This window comes from Panthera uncia (assembly GCF_023721935.1).
Source record: "Panthera uncia isolate 11264 chromosome E2 unlocalized genomic scaffold, Puncia_PCG_1.0 HiC_scaffold_19, whole genome shotgun sequence".
NCBI classification, from domain to species: Eukaryota; Metazoa; Chordata; class Mammalia; order Carnivora; family Felidae; genus Panthera; species Panthera uncia.
In genome coordinates, this window is record NW_026057588.1 from 23,368,717 (window position 1) to 23,381,230 (window position 12,514).

Here is a 12,514-nt window from a genome sequence, read left to right on the forward strand (position 1 = left end):
GAGGGACTATGGAAATAGTATTCAAAAGTTGCAATCCCTTCCTATAAGCCATCCCACTGTCCTGGATAAGTGGTAAGTTATCACTGTAAGTACTTTACCTTGGGTCTTTTGGGCCACAGCAATCCCTTCGACTACAAGTATTGTTATTAACAACACTAGAGAAATGACAGAAAAGAAAAGTTAAAAAAGTGAATCCGTATCATCTTACTAAATTTTTAAGGAAAATCAGATGATAAAAAAAAGATTAATCAAGCCCTCTCTTTCTTGCTAACATTCATTCTCAAGATTTTTAAGGTCTAAATGTTGTGTTCTGATTTACTATTTCACAGTTAACCCAAGAAAAAACACGATTGATACTGTACTCATTTACACAAACACTAATAGTGTATGGCATTTACAGCATTTTTCAATTTGTGATCGATTAAAAATACAGTTTTTTTGCAACAAACTTTGTTTGCCCTAATTTATATTTACTATATAAATACTATAAAGTAAATATAGACTATATTGTATACATTTGTTGTACTCCATCTCAAAGGGTTTACATGCATTCTATGGCTGGCTCTGCAATGTAGTATACCAAAGTTCAATTAGTGATTGTGAGAGCACTTATAATTAAGATGGAAGTAAGGGGGCAGCAGTCTCCCAGAAATCAATTCAAGATGTTTTATAGCTGCACATAACTATGTTGTGTCCTGTGTTACAAAAGCCAGCATATTTAGAAAATGAAGCTTTAGGCAGACTTCAGCTCAGGTCACGATCTCGCGGTCCATGAGTTCGAGCCCCACGTCGGGCTCTGTGCTGACAGCTCAGTGCCTGGAGCCTGTTTCGGATTCTGTGTCTCCCTCTCTCTGACCCTCCCCCGTTCATGCTCTTTCTCTCTCTGTCTCAAAAATAAATAAACGTTAAAAAAAAAAATTAAAAAAAAAAAAAAAAAAAAAGAAAATGAAGCTTTCCCCCCCGAGTTGAACATTTCTGAGACCCAGTCACATTGAATTGTTTTGTGTATGTATGTATTTTGATGATTCTTTTAAACATTTTATTTTTATGAATGGTGCATGGATAGCTTTCTCTGTCCCTTTCAATGTAAAGTTCACTTGCCTCAAAATCTTGTGAACTGGAATTTTTATTATTCATTCAGTCAATAAGCACTTACAGAGTACCTACTGTCAAGGATAGCAGGCACTGAGGATGCACAGATGTTGGGGGAGAAATACGGCAAAATATTTAAGACTATGGACATTACGAGTTCGGTGGATACAGGTTGAAGTTCAAGTTTTGCTGTGTACCAGCTGTGAGGCCTTTTTTTTTTTTTTTTTTTTTTTTCTTTTGGGGCTTTTTTTTTTTTTTTTTTTTTTTTTCCTGTGAGGCCTTTTTAACTCAGTTTACTTATTTGTAAAATGGGGATGTTGTACTAGTAGCACTAACCTCAAAAGGCTGTTGTGAAGATTAAATGAGATGATAGCACTGGTGTAGTACTGGTTACATGCTAGGCACTCTGTTACATAAATGATAGACAGGAAACTACTGTCCTTTAGTCTATTGTCAATGATAGTTTACAATACAAGGTGAAAAGAAGTTTAACAGGATTTATACAGAAAGCATAATGGAAGCAGGGATGGGAACCATTCATTCTGCTGAGGGTGAAGAGGAATAAAATGGGAAAATTTCAGAAATAGATGGTATATTCTATTTGTACCTTACAGTACCTCAACCCAGGATACAGAGAAAGAAACAGCTTAGACAAAACCACGGGCGAGCACTTGCTTATGGCAGGTCAGCAAACTCTGAGTTCTATACAGCAGGATGAGCATGTGGAGGACCAGTCGTGTATCAGGTGACAAATAGAATGAAGTCTGATGTTAAAAGTCTTGACAAGCATGCTGAAGAGTTTGGACTTTTGACTATAATGAGAAGTCATTGTGAGTTTTTAAAGTACAGTGTGACATTATCACATCTGTGTTTTTGACCAATGATCCTGATGGTTGTGTGAAGGGTAAACTTTTAAAGAGAGGGGAGAAGGGGGTGCCTGGGTGGCTCAGTCAGTTGGGTGGCCGACTACGGCTCAGGTCATGATCTCACGGTCTGTGAATTGGAGCCCCGCATTGGGCTCTGTGCTGACAGCTCAGAGCCTAGAGCCTGCTTCCGATTCTGTGCCTCCCTCTCTCTCTGCCCCTTTCCTGCTTGGTCTCTGTCTCTATCTCTCTAAAAAATATTAAACATTAAAAAAAAATTTAAAAAAAGAGAAGGGAGAAGGATATTCAAAATGGAAGCAAAGATGATGAGATCTCTAAGCAGAGCAGTGGTAGTGGAAATGGAAAGGAGGAAAGAATTTATAACATGATTCAGATGTCGAGTTAATTGTAATTGGTGACTTACAGGATGAAAGCAAGGAGAGAGATGGGGGCATTGAATAGGTTGCTAGTTAAGTGACTGGTAGACAGTCACGCAACAGCATGTATTGAGTATCTACTTCCCAAGTCACCAAAGTAAAAAGATAATTCTTGCCATTCAGTTGTTTACATCTTAAAATCTAATTGCTTGGCATCTTCATCTTTAGTTTCCTGTATCCTTGCTGACCTTTGTCTCCTCTGTCTTCTGTCAGCACCTTTAATTTCCTCTTCCTTTTCTTTGGTGGCTAGTAGTGTTGAAGACCTCCTGTTATGTAGGACAATCAATCCTCCCTTCAAACTCTTCACAACTCTTCACTGGATCAGAGTTTGAAGAACAGAGAATTGAAACGTGTTTTTTTAAAAACAGAATATGTGTAATCAAAAAGAAAAACCTAGGGTAATATTAGGTATCTGACAATTCAGCAAATAACACATCCATTTGTATCAATTCGTATCTTGTTAGAGGACACTACTTCCCAAGGCTATCATTCAGATGATACACAACTGATCAAAATTTTGTGCTCAGTATACCTTTCCTCCTGAATCACAGACATAACAATTTACTAGTCCTCACATTTATAATTCATGGCATATAAGTAACACAAAGCCAGGCAGAAAGGGCAAGTAAGGAATCAACAAACTGAATCCAGGAGAGCAAGAGTGAAGCTATGGCAAAGGGATGAACTATGCTAGTTCATTATTACATAATGACCAATAATTTGGCTACATAAAATATGGACTTAAGAATTTTACAGAGTGTGCAACTAAGGCAGATCATTTTAAAAATACAATTATAAGCCCAAATAAACCTATTATTCTTTTCTACTCTATTTAGAGGGTGGCTCACAATTTTTTTTCCCCAAAATCTTTAAAAAAAAATATTCACAACTCAATAAACCAAATGAGCTATGCTACTGAATATAGAAATGATATATAAAGAATACGGTGAATCTGCATAACAATCAGGGATAGAAATATTTAGTGACACAGTTGTGACTACTAATCATTCTAAATTCCATATCATAATAAACATAGTTTCCTCCCAGTTGTATAATAGGATCTTTGCAAATTGCTTATTATAACAAGGCTGGGATATTAAAACAAACTCCATTAATGCCAAACACTGGAATTATTTAACTATAAGAAGCAGTGCCATGCTGCTTTGTTCTGTCTTTAACCCCAACTATGTGCCACTGTTCCCTTCTTCCTCTTACCAAAAGGATCAATAATTTCTCAAATCCAGAAATACCACACACTTCAAATTAAAAGATAATGTACCCAAGAAGGCACTAATTCATTAAGGTAGAAATCCATGCCAAAATAAAAATTCTAAACTCCTTAACCATACAGTTTAATTACATAAAGAAGGGTTTGTGATTTGATGCTTAAAAGAGGGAATGCTCATTATTTATGCCCATACCTCTAGTTCTGGAGTTTAGGCAAGGCCTTGTAATGTGTGTACAGACCTGACTTAAAAATGAAGACTTAAATGATAAAGACAGATGCTATTCAAGGTGTTAAATACCAGTCCTCAATGCTACTCCTTTTACTTTGAAAAACTGTCCTATTAGCTCTATGCAGAGTCTTCTCCCCAGGGCTTTCAGTTTAAAGGCCTTACCCTGAACTATAAAAATCAAGATCAAGTTTATTCTTTCCACTGTTACTTAACAGTGGAAACTCTGGCCAATGCAATACTGGAAAGGAGACAAAATTATTATGTATAGATAATGTTACTTAAAACCTAGAAGTCTCAAGAGAATTACTAGGAAATTATTACACCTATTAAAAGAAGAAAATAAGACTAAAACAAACAAACAAGTAAACACATTTAATACAACGGAGTGACTATAGGTTTTGGATAATAAAACAATGTGAAGGTAACAATTCTTCCCAATAAGTTACATATTTAATGTTTTAATCAAAATCTTAGTTTTCTGGAGGACTTAAAATGTTGCTAATAACTCATCTTAAAAGCTTTTTCATACGGCCCAAGAAAAATTAAAAAATAAAAGACATAAAATACATAAAAATAATATATACTTATTGCAAAGCTATAGTAATTCAAAATGTAGTAATGGTATAGGAAGAAACAGATGATCCGTCAACAAACATATCCAGCCCCCACTGTATTACAGGCAGTGGTCAGTCCTTGAGGCTACAGCAATGAAGCAAGCAGCCCTGGTCCTTATTCTCAAGCTTAAAGATAAGAAGATGGAAGAAAAAGCTGAAGAAATGAAATAAAATAAATAAATAAATAAATAAATAAATAAATATACATATATACACACACACACACACCACAATTTATTATATGTATGGTATTTGAAACTCTTGGTGAAATGATTCTGGGATAACTTGTTAATTATTAAAAAAAAAAAAGTAGGTCTGTTCCTTCAAGCTAAATAGAAAAATAAACACCATATTGAAAAAACAAAAAGTTGAATTATCTATGTATATTTTTGGGTGGAGAACACCTTCATGTACCAAAGACAAACAAATAAAAATTACAAATAACTGAGAAAAAAAGATTATGCCATAAGAAAAATGTGCCAAAACCAAAAACAATGAAGGACACCTGGGTGGCTCAGTCAGTTGACTGTCTGATTCTTGATTTGGGCTCAGGTCATGATCCTAGGGTCATGGGATTGAGCCCATGGAGTAGAGCCTGCCTAAGATTCTTTCTGTCTCAGTCTCTCTCTCTCCTCCTGTCCCTCTCCCCAGCTTGCATGCATGCTTCTCAAATAAATTTTTTAAAAATGCAAAAATTTAGCCTAATATAAAAAAAAGGCAGATTCTATTGTTGGTCAGGATATAGAAAACTGACATACACTGTCACTGGACTGTAAACTGGCATACCTTTTTGGAGGTTAATCTGGTAATAATATACCAGTTTAAAAATGCACAAATCCCACCCAGCAAGTCTACTTCCAGGTGTGAGAACTGAATCAATCATCGGGACAGTAGCGTGCAATGTAAAAGATAATCACCCAGAGAACTTATTAAAACACAGATTTTGGAGTGGGGTGGTGGGGGTGGGTGCCTCCAGAGATTTTGACCCAGTAGGTCTGGGTTGGGGCTTGAGAACTTGCATTTTAACAAGGAAGTCCCCCATTGATGCTAAAAGCTTCTGGCCCTGGGAACATACTTTGCAAACCAACTACTACAATAAGAGAATGATGGTAGACTGTAAGAAATGGAAAGAGGCTGCCCATTTTCTCCATTGGTGATGGCAGGGGCAAGTTTGGGCCAAAATGGATGTGGCAGGGTAGGGGACTAGCAAAAAGGAGTTGATGAGTTGGTTTTGGAAATGTTGCTGAACGCTCTGCTACCTATTCTTATAATGTTCCTATAAATACTTCTTATTTCTGGGCATCTGCACTTGCCATGGATCACCCTTTGCTTCCACTAGAGTACCTTTGCACTGTTTAAGACATGCACTTTCAAAATTAATTTTATTTGATAGCATTCAGATTTTTCACTTCTGTGACTATTTAACAGTTCTCAATCTCTGCCTGGTTTTCTTTTACTGATTTTGCACAGTTTACACAACATAGAATATATTTCTGCCAAGTATACAAACTGTGGAGGTAAGTAGTCAAGGGCTAGAGTGAAGGCTATATCATTACTAGGGATCTTCTATTTTATTCAGTTGTAGATGATTTAAAAATTTTTAAAAAAATTTTTTAAATGTTTATTCATTTTTGAAAGAGAAAGACAGAGCACAAGCAGGGGTGGGGCGGGGAGGGAGGGGGGAACACAGAATCTGAAGCAGGCTCCAGGCTCTGAGCCCAACAAGGGGCTCAAACTCACGAACTGCGATATCATGCCCTGAGCCCAAGTCGGATGCTCAACCGACTGAGCCACCCAGGTGCCCCAGTTGTAGCTGATTTTAATTCCAAGTTCATCTTATGGTCCAATATGTACGCCAGAGTGCCAGTCAGTATATCTTCATTATAGCTACTCACTCCTGTGTCAGCAAAAATGAAGAAGTGACACAGGACATTCCTCCTTCCTTTAAAAGACATTTGCCCAGAATCTACAGTGATTTCAAAATAAAATTTTTAACTGAACAAAAACACCATCACTTTCCCAAAGTTGCACACACATGTAATTGGCCAAACTTAGTCACATGACCACACCTAACCCTATGGAAAGCTGGAAAATCTAGTCTTTCTGTTGGGTGTTCACGAGCTTAATTAAAATTCAGAGAATTACTGAATTATAAAATGGATATTGGGAGACAACTGGCTATTCCTGCCACAGTTCCCTATAATCTATTCTGTACTCAGCAGCCAGTGATCCTTTCAAGACATAAACCAGATCGTATCAGAGCCTTTCATAAAATCTTCCAATACAGTCCCATTACATTTAGAATAAATCCAATACTCTTTACTCTGACTTCAGAGGTCCTACATGATCTAGCATCTGACCTCCCGATTGCTACCAATGGCTACACAGGCCTTCTTCTCATTACTTCTATACACCAAGCTAATTCTTGCTTTAGGGACTAGTTTATTCCTTTTGCCTAGAATCTCTCTGCATGGCTGGGTTCTTCTGGTCATTCAGGTTTTGTGACTGACTTCTAAAGAAACTCTACATTTTCTCCTTCATCCTACTTTATTATATAAATATTTTAATTACTATTTATATGACTTGGTATTTTCTTGCTTATTATTTGTCTCTTCTTACTAGAAAGAGGAGCATTGTCTGATTCACTGATGCCTCTCTAGTGACTAGAAGACTGTCTGGCCCACAATAGCATTCAATAAAAATTAGATGAATACATGAAATGACTAAGCATGATCCTGACTATGTCTTTTCTGTTGACTACAACATAGTACAGAGAGCCCTGCATTAACAAACTAAGCAGCACACATCTTGGTTAACAGTAATCACACAGATGACCCAGCTTCTTTTATCTGAGCATACGTCAGGGACAGGAAAATAATTGATTTTTTTTTTTTTCTTTTCAGATATCTAGTCACTACTCTTACTTTCCTCAAGCTGGCTCAATTTACTTGTTAGTAATTGAGTGTGCCTCTTTCCAATAAGCCTTCTTGTTTTAAGCACTTAAGGTTTGTAGAATCTATCATGAGATGCCATGATGTAAAAACCACCTAACTCTTTACTGCTCTATAATGAGAGCAGAATGGAGTTTGATGAGAGTCCAAATGCTACTTGAGGTAGCAGTAACTTGTTTTCAATAAACTATGTTCCACAGGATGGAGTACCCAAATGTAATCAAACTCAATTTTACTTATTATTATTAGTTAAGGAAGAAGACGGATTTGGGTGCCTGGGTGGCTCAATTGGTTAAGTGTCTGACTTTGGCTCAGGTCATAATCTCACAGTTCCTGAGTTCGAGCCCTACATCGGACTCCATGCTGACAGCTCAGAGCCTGGAGCTTGCTTCGGATTCTGTGTCTCGCTCTCTCTCTCAAAAATTAGTAAACATTAAAACATTTTTTCAAAAAAAAAAAAGACACAAAGAAGATGGATCTTGGCAAACTCTGGGATCACTCCAGCCTACATATGCTAATCCCACTGCCAACCACTTTAACAAAGATTAACTGTAGCAGTACTTTCTTTCCTGCAGAATGTGACAACCTCTTTGCTGGCCAAATGCTCTGCAGACAGCAGTTTTGTATCTTCTCATTTTACAAGAGCCTTCTTTAGACATCCACAGAAACTACCATCAAATTTTAATGTGACTAGATCACATTTTAAAGAGTGAGTCTTCTCACACACTAGTGCTGTAATTTCCAACATGTTACTCTAGGCATATTTAAACCAACATGTTTTAATATCATTTTGCCTAGGAAGAACTGAACTCTCAGATTAGTGAACTACAATTTTGTAATATAACAAACACATTAAAAAGTATCAGTTTTGGGGGGCCACTCTGATGAGCCTTTGAGAGGGTGAGGTCCCTCACCAATTAGAGCAACCTTGCTCTTATCTATTGTCTTTGTTTAGTTTTTAAGTACCTCCTCATAAGGGTTCCTTTGAGGTAGCTCTCCTGTTAACCTAAGTTTGGAAACCAGTGGGCTGGATAACATCTTTGGTTCCCCTTTCCAACTTGAAGACCATAATAACTGGGATCTCAAAGTGATTCAGGGATACATTTTTTTAAATGTCAACAATTACTGTGCAGGAGCATAATTCAAAAATGAGACTGGAAAAAAAACTGCAGGAGACTCTGAATAGGTAATAACCAAGAGGAGAACTTGGGATTGTTTTAAAACTTTAGATATGAATTTTACTTACAGTTTATCTTTTTCTATCTTATTCCAAAAAGGACTGAAGGTGGTTTTGGTTTGAATTTGTTTTATAATGCATGTGTGTCTGTATTACAGGGCTGCATGTTTTCTCTAACAGGTGATCATGGTTTCAAAACACAAATACACTGGATTCTAGTTTGAGGATTTACTACAATAAAACCAGTGTTTACTCATACTTTTCAGTTTTCAGCATTAAAACATTTTCTTCAACTCCTGGGGGGAAAAGCTGAAAAGCTAATTTTTAACAAGACTGTGCTTAAAGACTTCACTATTAAAGGGACAGGTTTCCAGTACTGTACTTATTTTGGTATGGTTTACATTTTTGGATGAGGTGTAAGAATGAAAGACAGGAGTTAATTTTTGCCAGTCTAAGATTTTAAAAATACAGTGTTGAGGGATATTTATGATTTTAAAAATATAGCATAGAGGGATATTTATGCTATTACACAATAAATTTAACCTCAGTTTATACAGATTTAAATATAACGGAGTCTAATAGGTTTCTCCAGAAATGTGCAGAGTGAATAAAACAGTAAAAAATGGGTTTATAATACTAATGCAGTATTTTCATGTGACTATGATGTTTACTTAACTTTGGCAGAAAGTTAAATTTTATAAGACCTGGAGTGATCGTAAACAGTTAAAAGTGAACTATTCAGTAATAACATGTGAAAGATTTAAAAAGCCTAGTACAAGTTATCCTTTTGTTCTCACTGCTGAGAGTAAAACAAAAAGAATCAATGGCATCTTAAAGAAAATTACCTTCCATTTAAAATCTCACACACTCATTATGGATGATTTGTTTTAGTAGAAATTGACCATAATATTCCAAACAAGGCTTTAGGTAGGTAATATCTGTAATTATGCAAATACTAAAGAACTGCCTCTGATAAGAACCTCTTCAGCATTGAAACAATTCACCTTACAGAACACTTAAAGGCTGCTTTTTATGCCTTCATGCACACAGTGAATGGCAGGATTCCAATATTTTTCCAAAAGATAATTAAAAAAAATTTTTTTTAACGTTTATTTATTTTTGAGAGACAGACACAGAGTGTGAGTGGGGGAGGGGCAGAGAGAGAAAGACACAGAATCTAAAGAGGCTCCAGGCTCTGAACTGTCAGCACAGAGCCCAACACGGGGCTCGAACTCACAAGCTGTGAGATCATGACCTGAGTCGAAGTCCGACACTTAACCGACTGAGCCACCCAGGTGCCCCTGATAATTTTTTAAATTAAAAATGCCAATTTTTGTATAGGTAACACACTTACTTGGTTTAAAAAAAAAAATCAAGTGGTACAAATGGGCATGCAGTGAAATAGAAGTGTTCCCCTCACTTTGGTCTCTGTCTCCCAGATTCCTTTCTCAGAATCAACTTTTGTTAATTTCTTTAATCTTTCCAGACCAATTTCCCATATTTACAAGAGCGCGTGCACACACACATACACTTTAGCAGACTTAAAAATAGCTTGTTTCATCTCTAGTAAGCCTACAACAACTTAGTTTGAATTTTAAAAATACTTCAGCATGTAAAACTAGTGTAGGTTTTAGTGTACTTTAAAAAAGAAAAGCCAGATACTACATTGTTTTCACTGTTAGCTCTGTCATCACCACAGAATCCTTTCCTCAAAGGTGCAACAACTAAATGCTTCATCACAGTGGCCAGAGAGGGCACTGTGTACCAACGACAAAGGCATAGGCAGAAAAGCTGCGAATCCCTTCACCATTCAGGAGGACCAGAGATTCTCTCCTATCCAGCTCAGTTCCCTCAAGTTCAGCAGGAAGAGCTGTATAACAGGGCTAACTGATTTCTCCCCAAGGAGGCTACCCAGATGGACTGTCATGATGTTGATAACTTTAAAGCAATCAGAACAATGAAGCAAATTTGGATCATGAGGACTATCAGAAATCTTACTGTGCTTATGTGATTTATTTTGAAAGAGTAAAAGAGGATCTTAATTTCCAAGGAATGGCTATGTAAATTAGGATTTACAGATAGGAAAACTACATGAAATTAACCTCAGAGTTTTAAATTGTAACATAATAAAGGAATCACTAAGAATTTATGGGGTGACATGAAATATTCACAAGGTAGAAAGTCCTAGGTTACCTTAGTACAAACTGTATCTGTAAGCATACAGTTGGCTAGTTAAGCATTTTAAATTAAACTGCTCAAATCTCAATTATGAATTTAGGTATGTCTGGAGAGCAGGTAATTTGTCCAATTAAAATTAAAATCAAAATTAGACTGAATTTTCTAATAAACAAATTTGAGAAAAGTATTAATATGGAATGGGAAAAAACACCCAACATCTGTCACTGTACAAATATCAGCATACAATAAGCTATATATGACACTGCTAATACAATACCTTAACTCCTTACCCAGTATGAAAAAGAGAATATTTCATAACATTACAAACGTTACAGCTATTCAGTTTTTAATTTAAATCGGTAGGGAAAAAGGGAAGCCCTTTTTTTTGTGTGGTGGTGTTTTCCTCTGACGACTGAAAAAAGGACTTATTCAGTCCGAGTTTCGGAAGCAACTTTGTATCACAATCTTAATTACCTATGTATATAAATTTTAATCTAAAATAACACCTTCAGGAAAATGCAAAGCAGCTACAGCACGTTTGAGAGCTTTGTGCACTTGGCAAGTCCACTGTTTTAATTCCCGGCACAACAAATCAAAAGAACTACACGACAGCAGCACGGTATTCCGAGGTCCTGGGAAGCGCCGGGGCGCGGCCACGAGCAGAGAGAGCTCCGGGCCGGGCAGACTCGGGTCGCGGCGCCCGCAGTGGTGCCGCAGCCTCCGCGGCCGCAGCAGGTGGGACCCGGCCCGGCCCGCAGGCCGTTCCGCCACCCGCCATCGCGGGGCTTTTGGAGAGCCGCTCCGCGACTCCTCGGCTGGGGCTTTTATTGTTTGTGTGGAATGACTTTCTGTCATTAAATGCTGAAAACAGACCAGTCTTCGCCCCACTTACACGAACCCCACAACTTTGCAAAGCGATGCGAGGAATTTTAAGAAAGAGGCTCGAGGACACAGCTCGGAGGGCCCCGCCGGGCCGCCGCTTCCTGATCTCCCGTTTGTTCCTACCAGTGCCCCCGGAGCCTGTCAGACACACAGAGCGTAAGGGAGAGGCGCTCGGAGAGCAAATCGATCCCGGGCGGGCGCGAGGGCTTGGCGGTCCGCGCGGACCAGACAAAGAGGCGCGTCGGGCGCCCGGCTCCAGGGAGGGACGCGAAGACGCCGGTCTCGGCCCGCAGGGGGCGCCGTCCGCGGCCCCGGGCGCTTACCTTTGAGGACCGCGCAGAGCTGCTCCAGGGCCATATTCCCGAGCGGCCCGGCGCTTCGCGAGGGGCCGAGGCGGCGGCTAGGAGGAGGCGGCGGCGGCGGCCCTCACGGCCCGGTGCGGCGGCAGTCCCGCTCGGTCCCCATCGCTGGCCACCAGGATACCTCCCCGCGGGGCACGGCTCAGGTCCTGCGGCCCGCCATGCTCGAGCACCCCGGCGGGCTCACGCGCTGCCCGAGCCCCCCGACGGGCGGCACCTTCTGCTCCGTGACGCTCCGTCCCATTGACCGCCCCGGAGGCGAGGCGCGCTGGCGAGAGGCACGGCACCGACGCTGGCCGCCCCGCCTGCGGCCGCGGCGCGGACCCCTCCGAAGTGGCGGGCGCTGGGAGCCCAGGCTCATTTAAGCGGGGAGCGCGAGCGCCGCGTGCCGGCCGCGCCGCCTGCGCGCATGTGCCCGCCCCCCGCCTCCGCCCGCGTGCCCCTCGCACCCTCCCGGCCAATCGCCTGGCGGGCCCGCCCGCGGCCTCGCGCCCTGGGAGGGCT

The 12,514-nt window shown here is 39.7% G+C and overlaps 1 protein-coding gene across 2 annotated transcripts in view; it reads right to left on the reverse strand.

Annotated features, from left to right (window-relative positions):
- NETO2 (neuropilin and tolloid like 2) overlaps positions 1–12,377 on the reverse strand; it is a 55,700-nt gene extending 43,323 nt beyond the window's left edge. For both annotated transcript variants that reach the window (XM_049620923.1, XM_049620922.1), the window contains exons 1-2: positions 11,975–12,377; positions 99–155 (exon numbers count right to left, since the gene is read on the reverse strand). In XM_049620923.1, the coding sequence (XP_049476880.1) occupies positions 99–155; positions 11,975–12,008 (91 nt within the window). In that variant the 5' untranslated portion in view covers positions 12,009–12,377. The remainder of the gene's footprint in view (positions 1–98; positions 156–11,974) is intronic.
- Between the last annotated feature and the right edge of the window lie 137 nt (positions 12,378–12,514).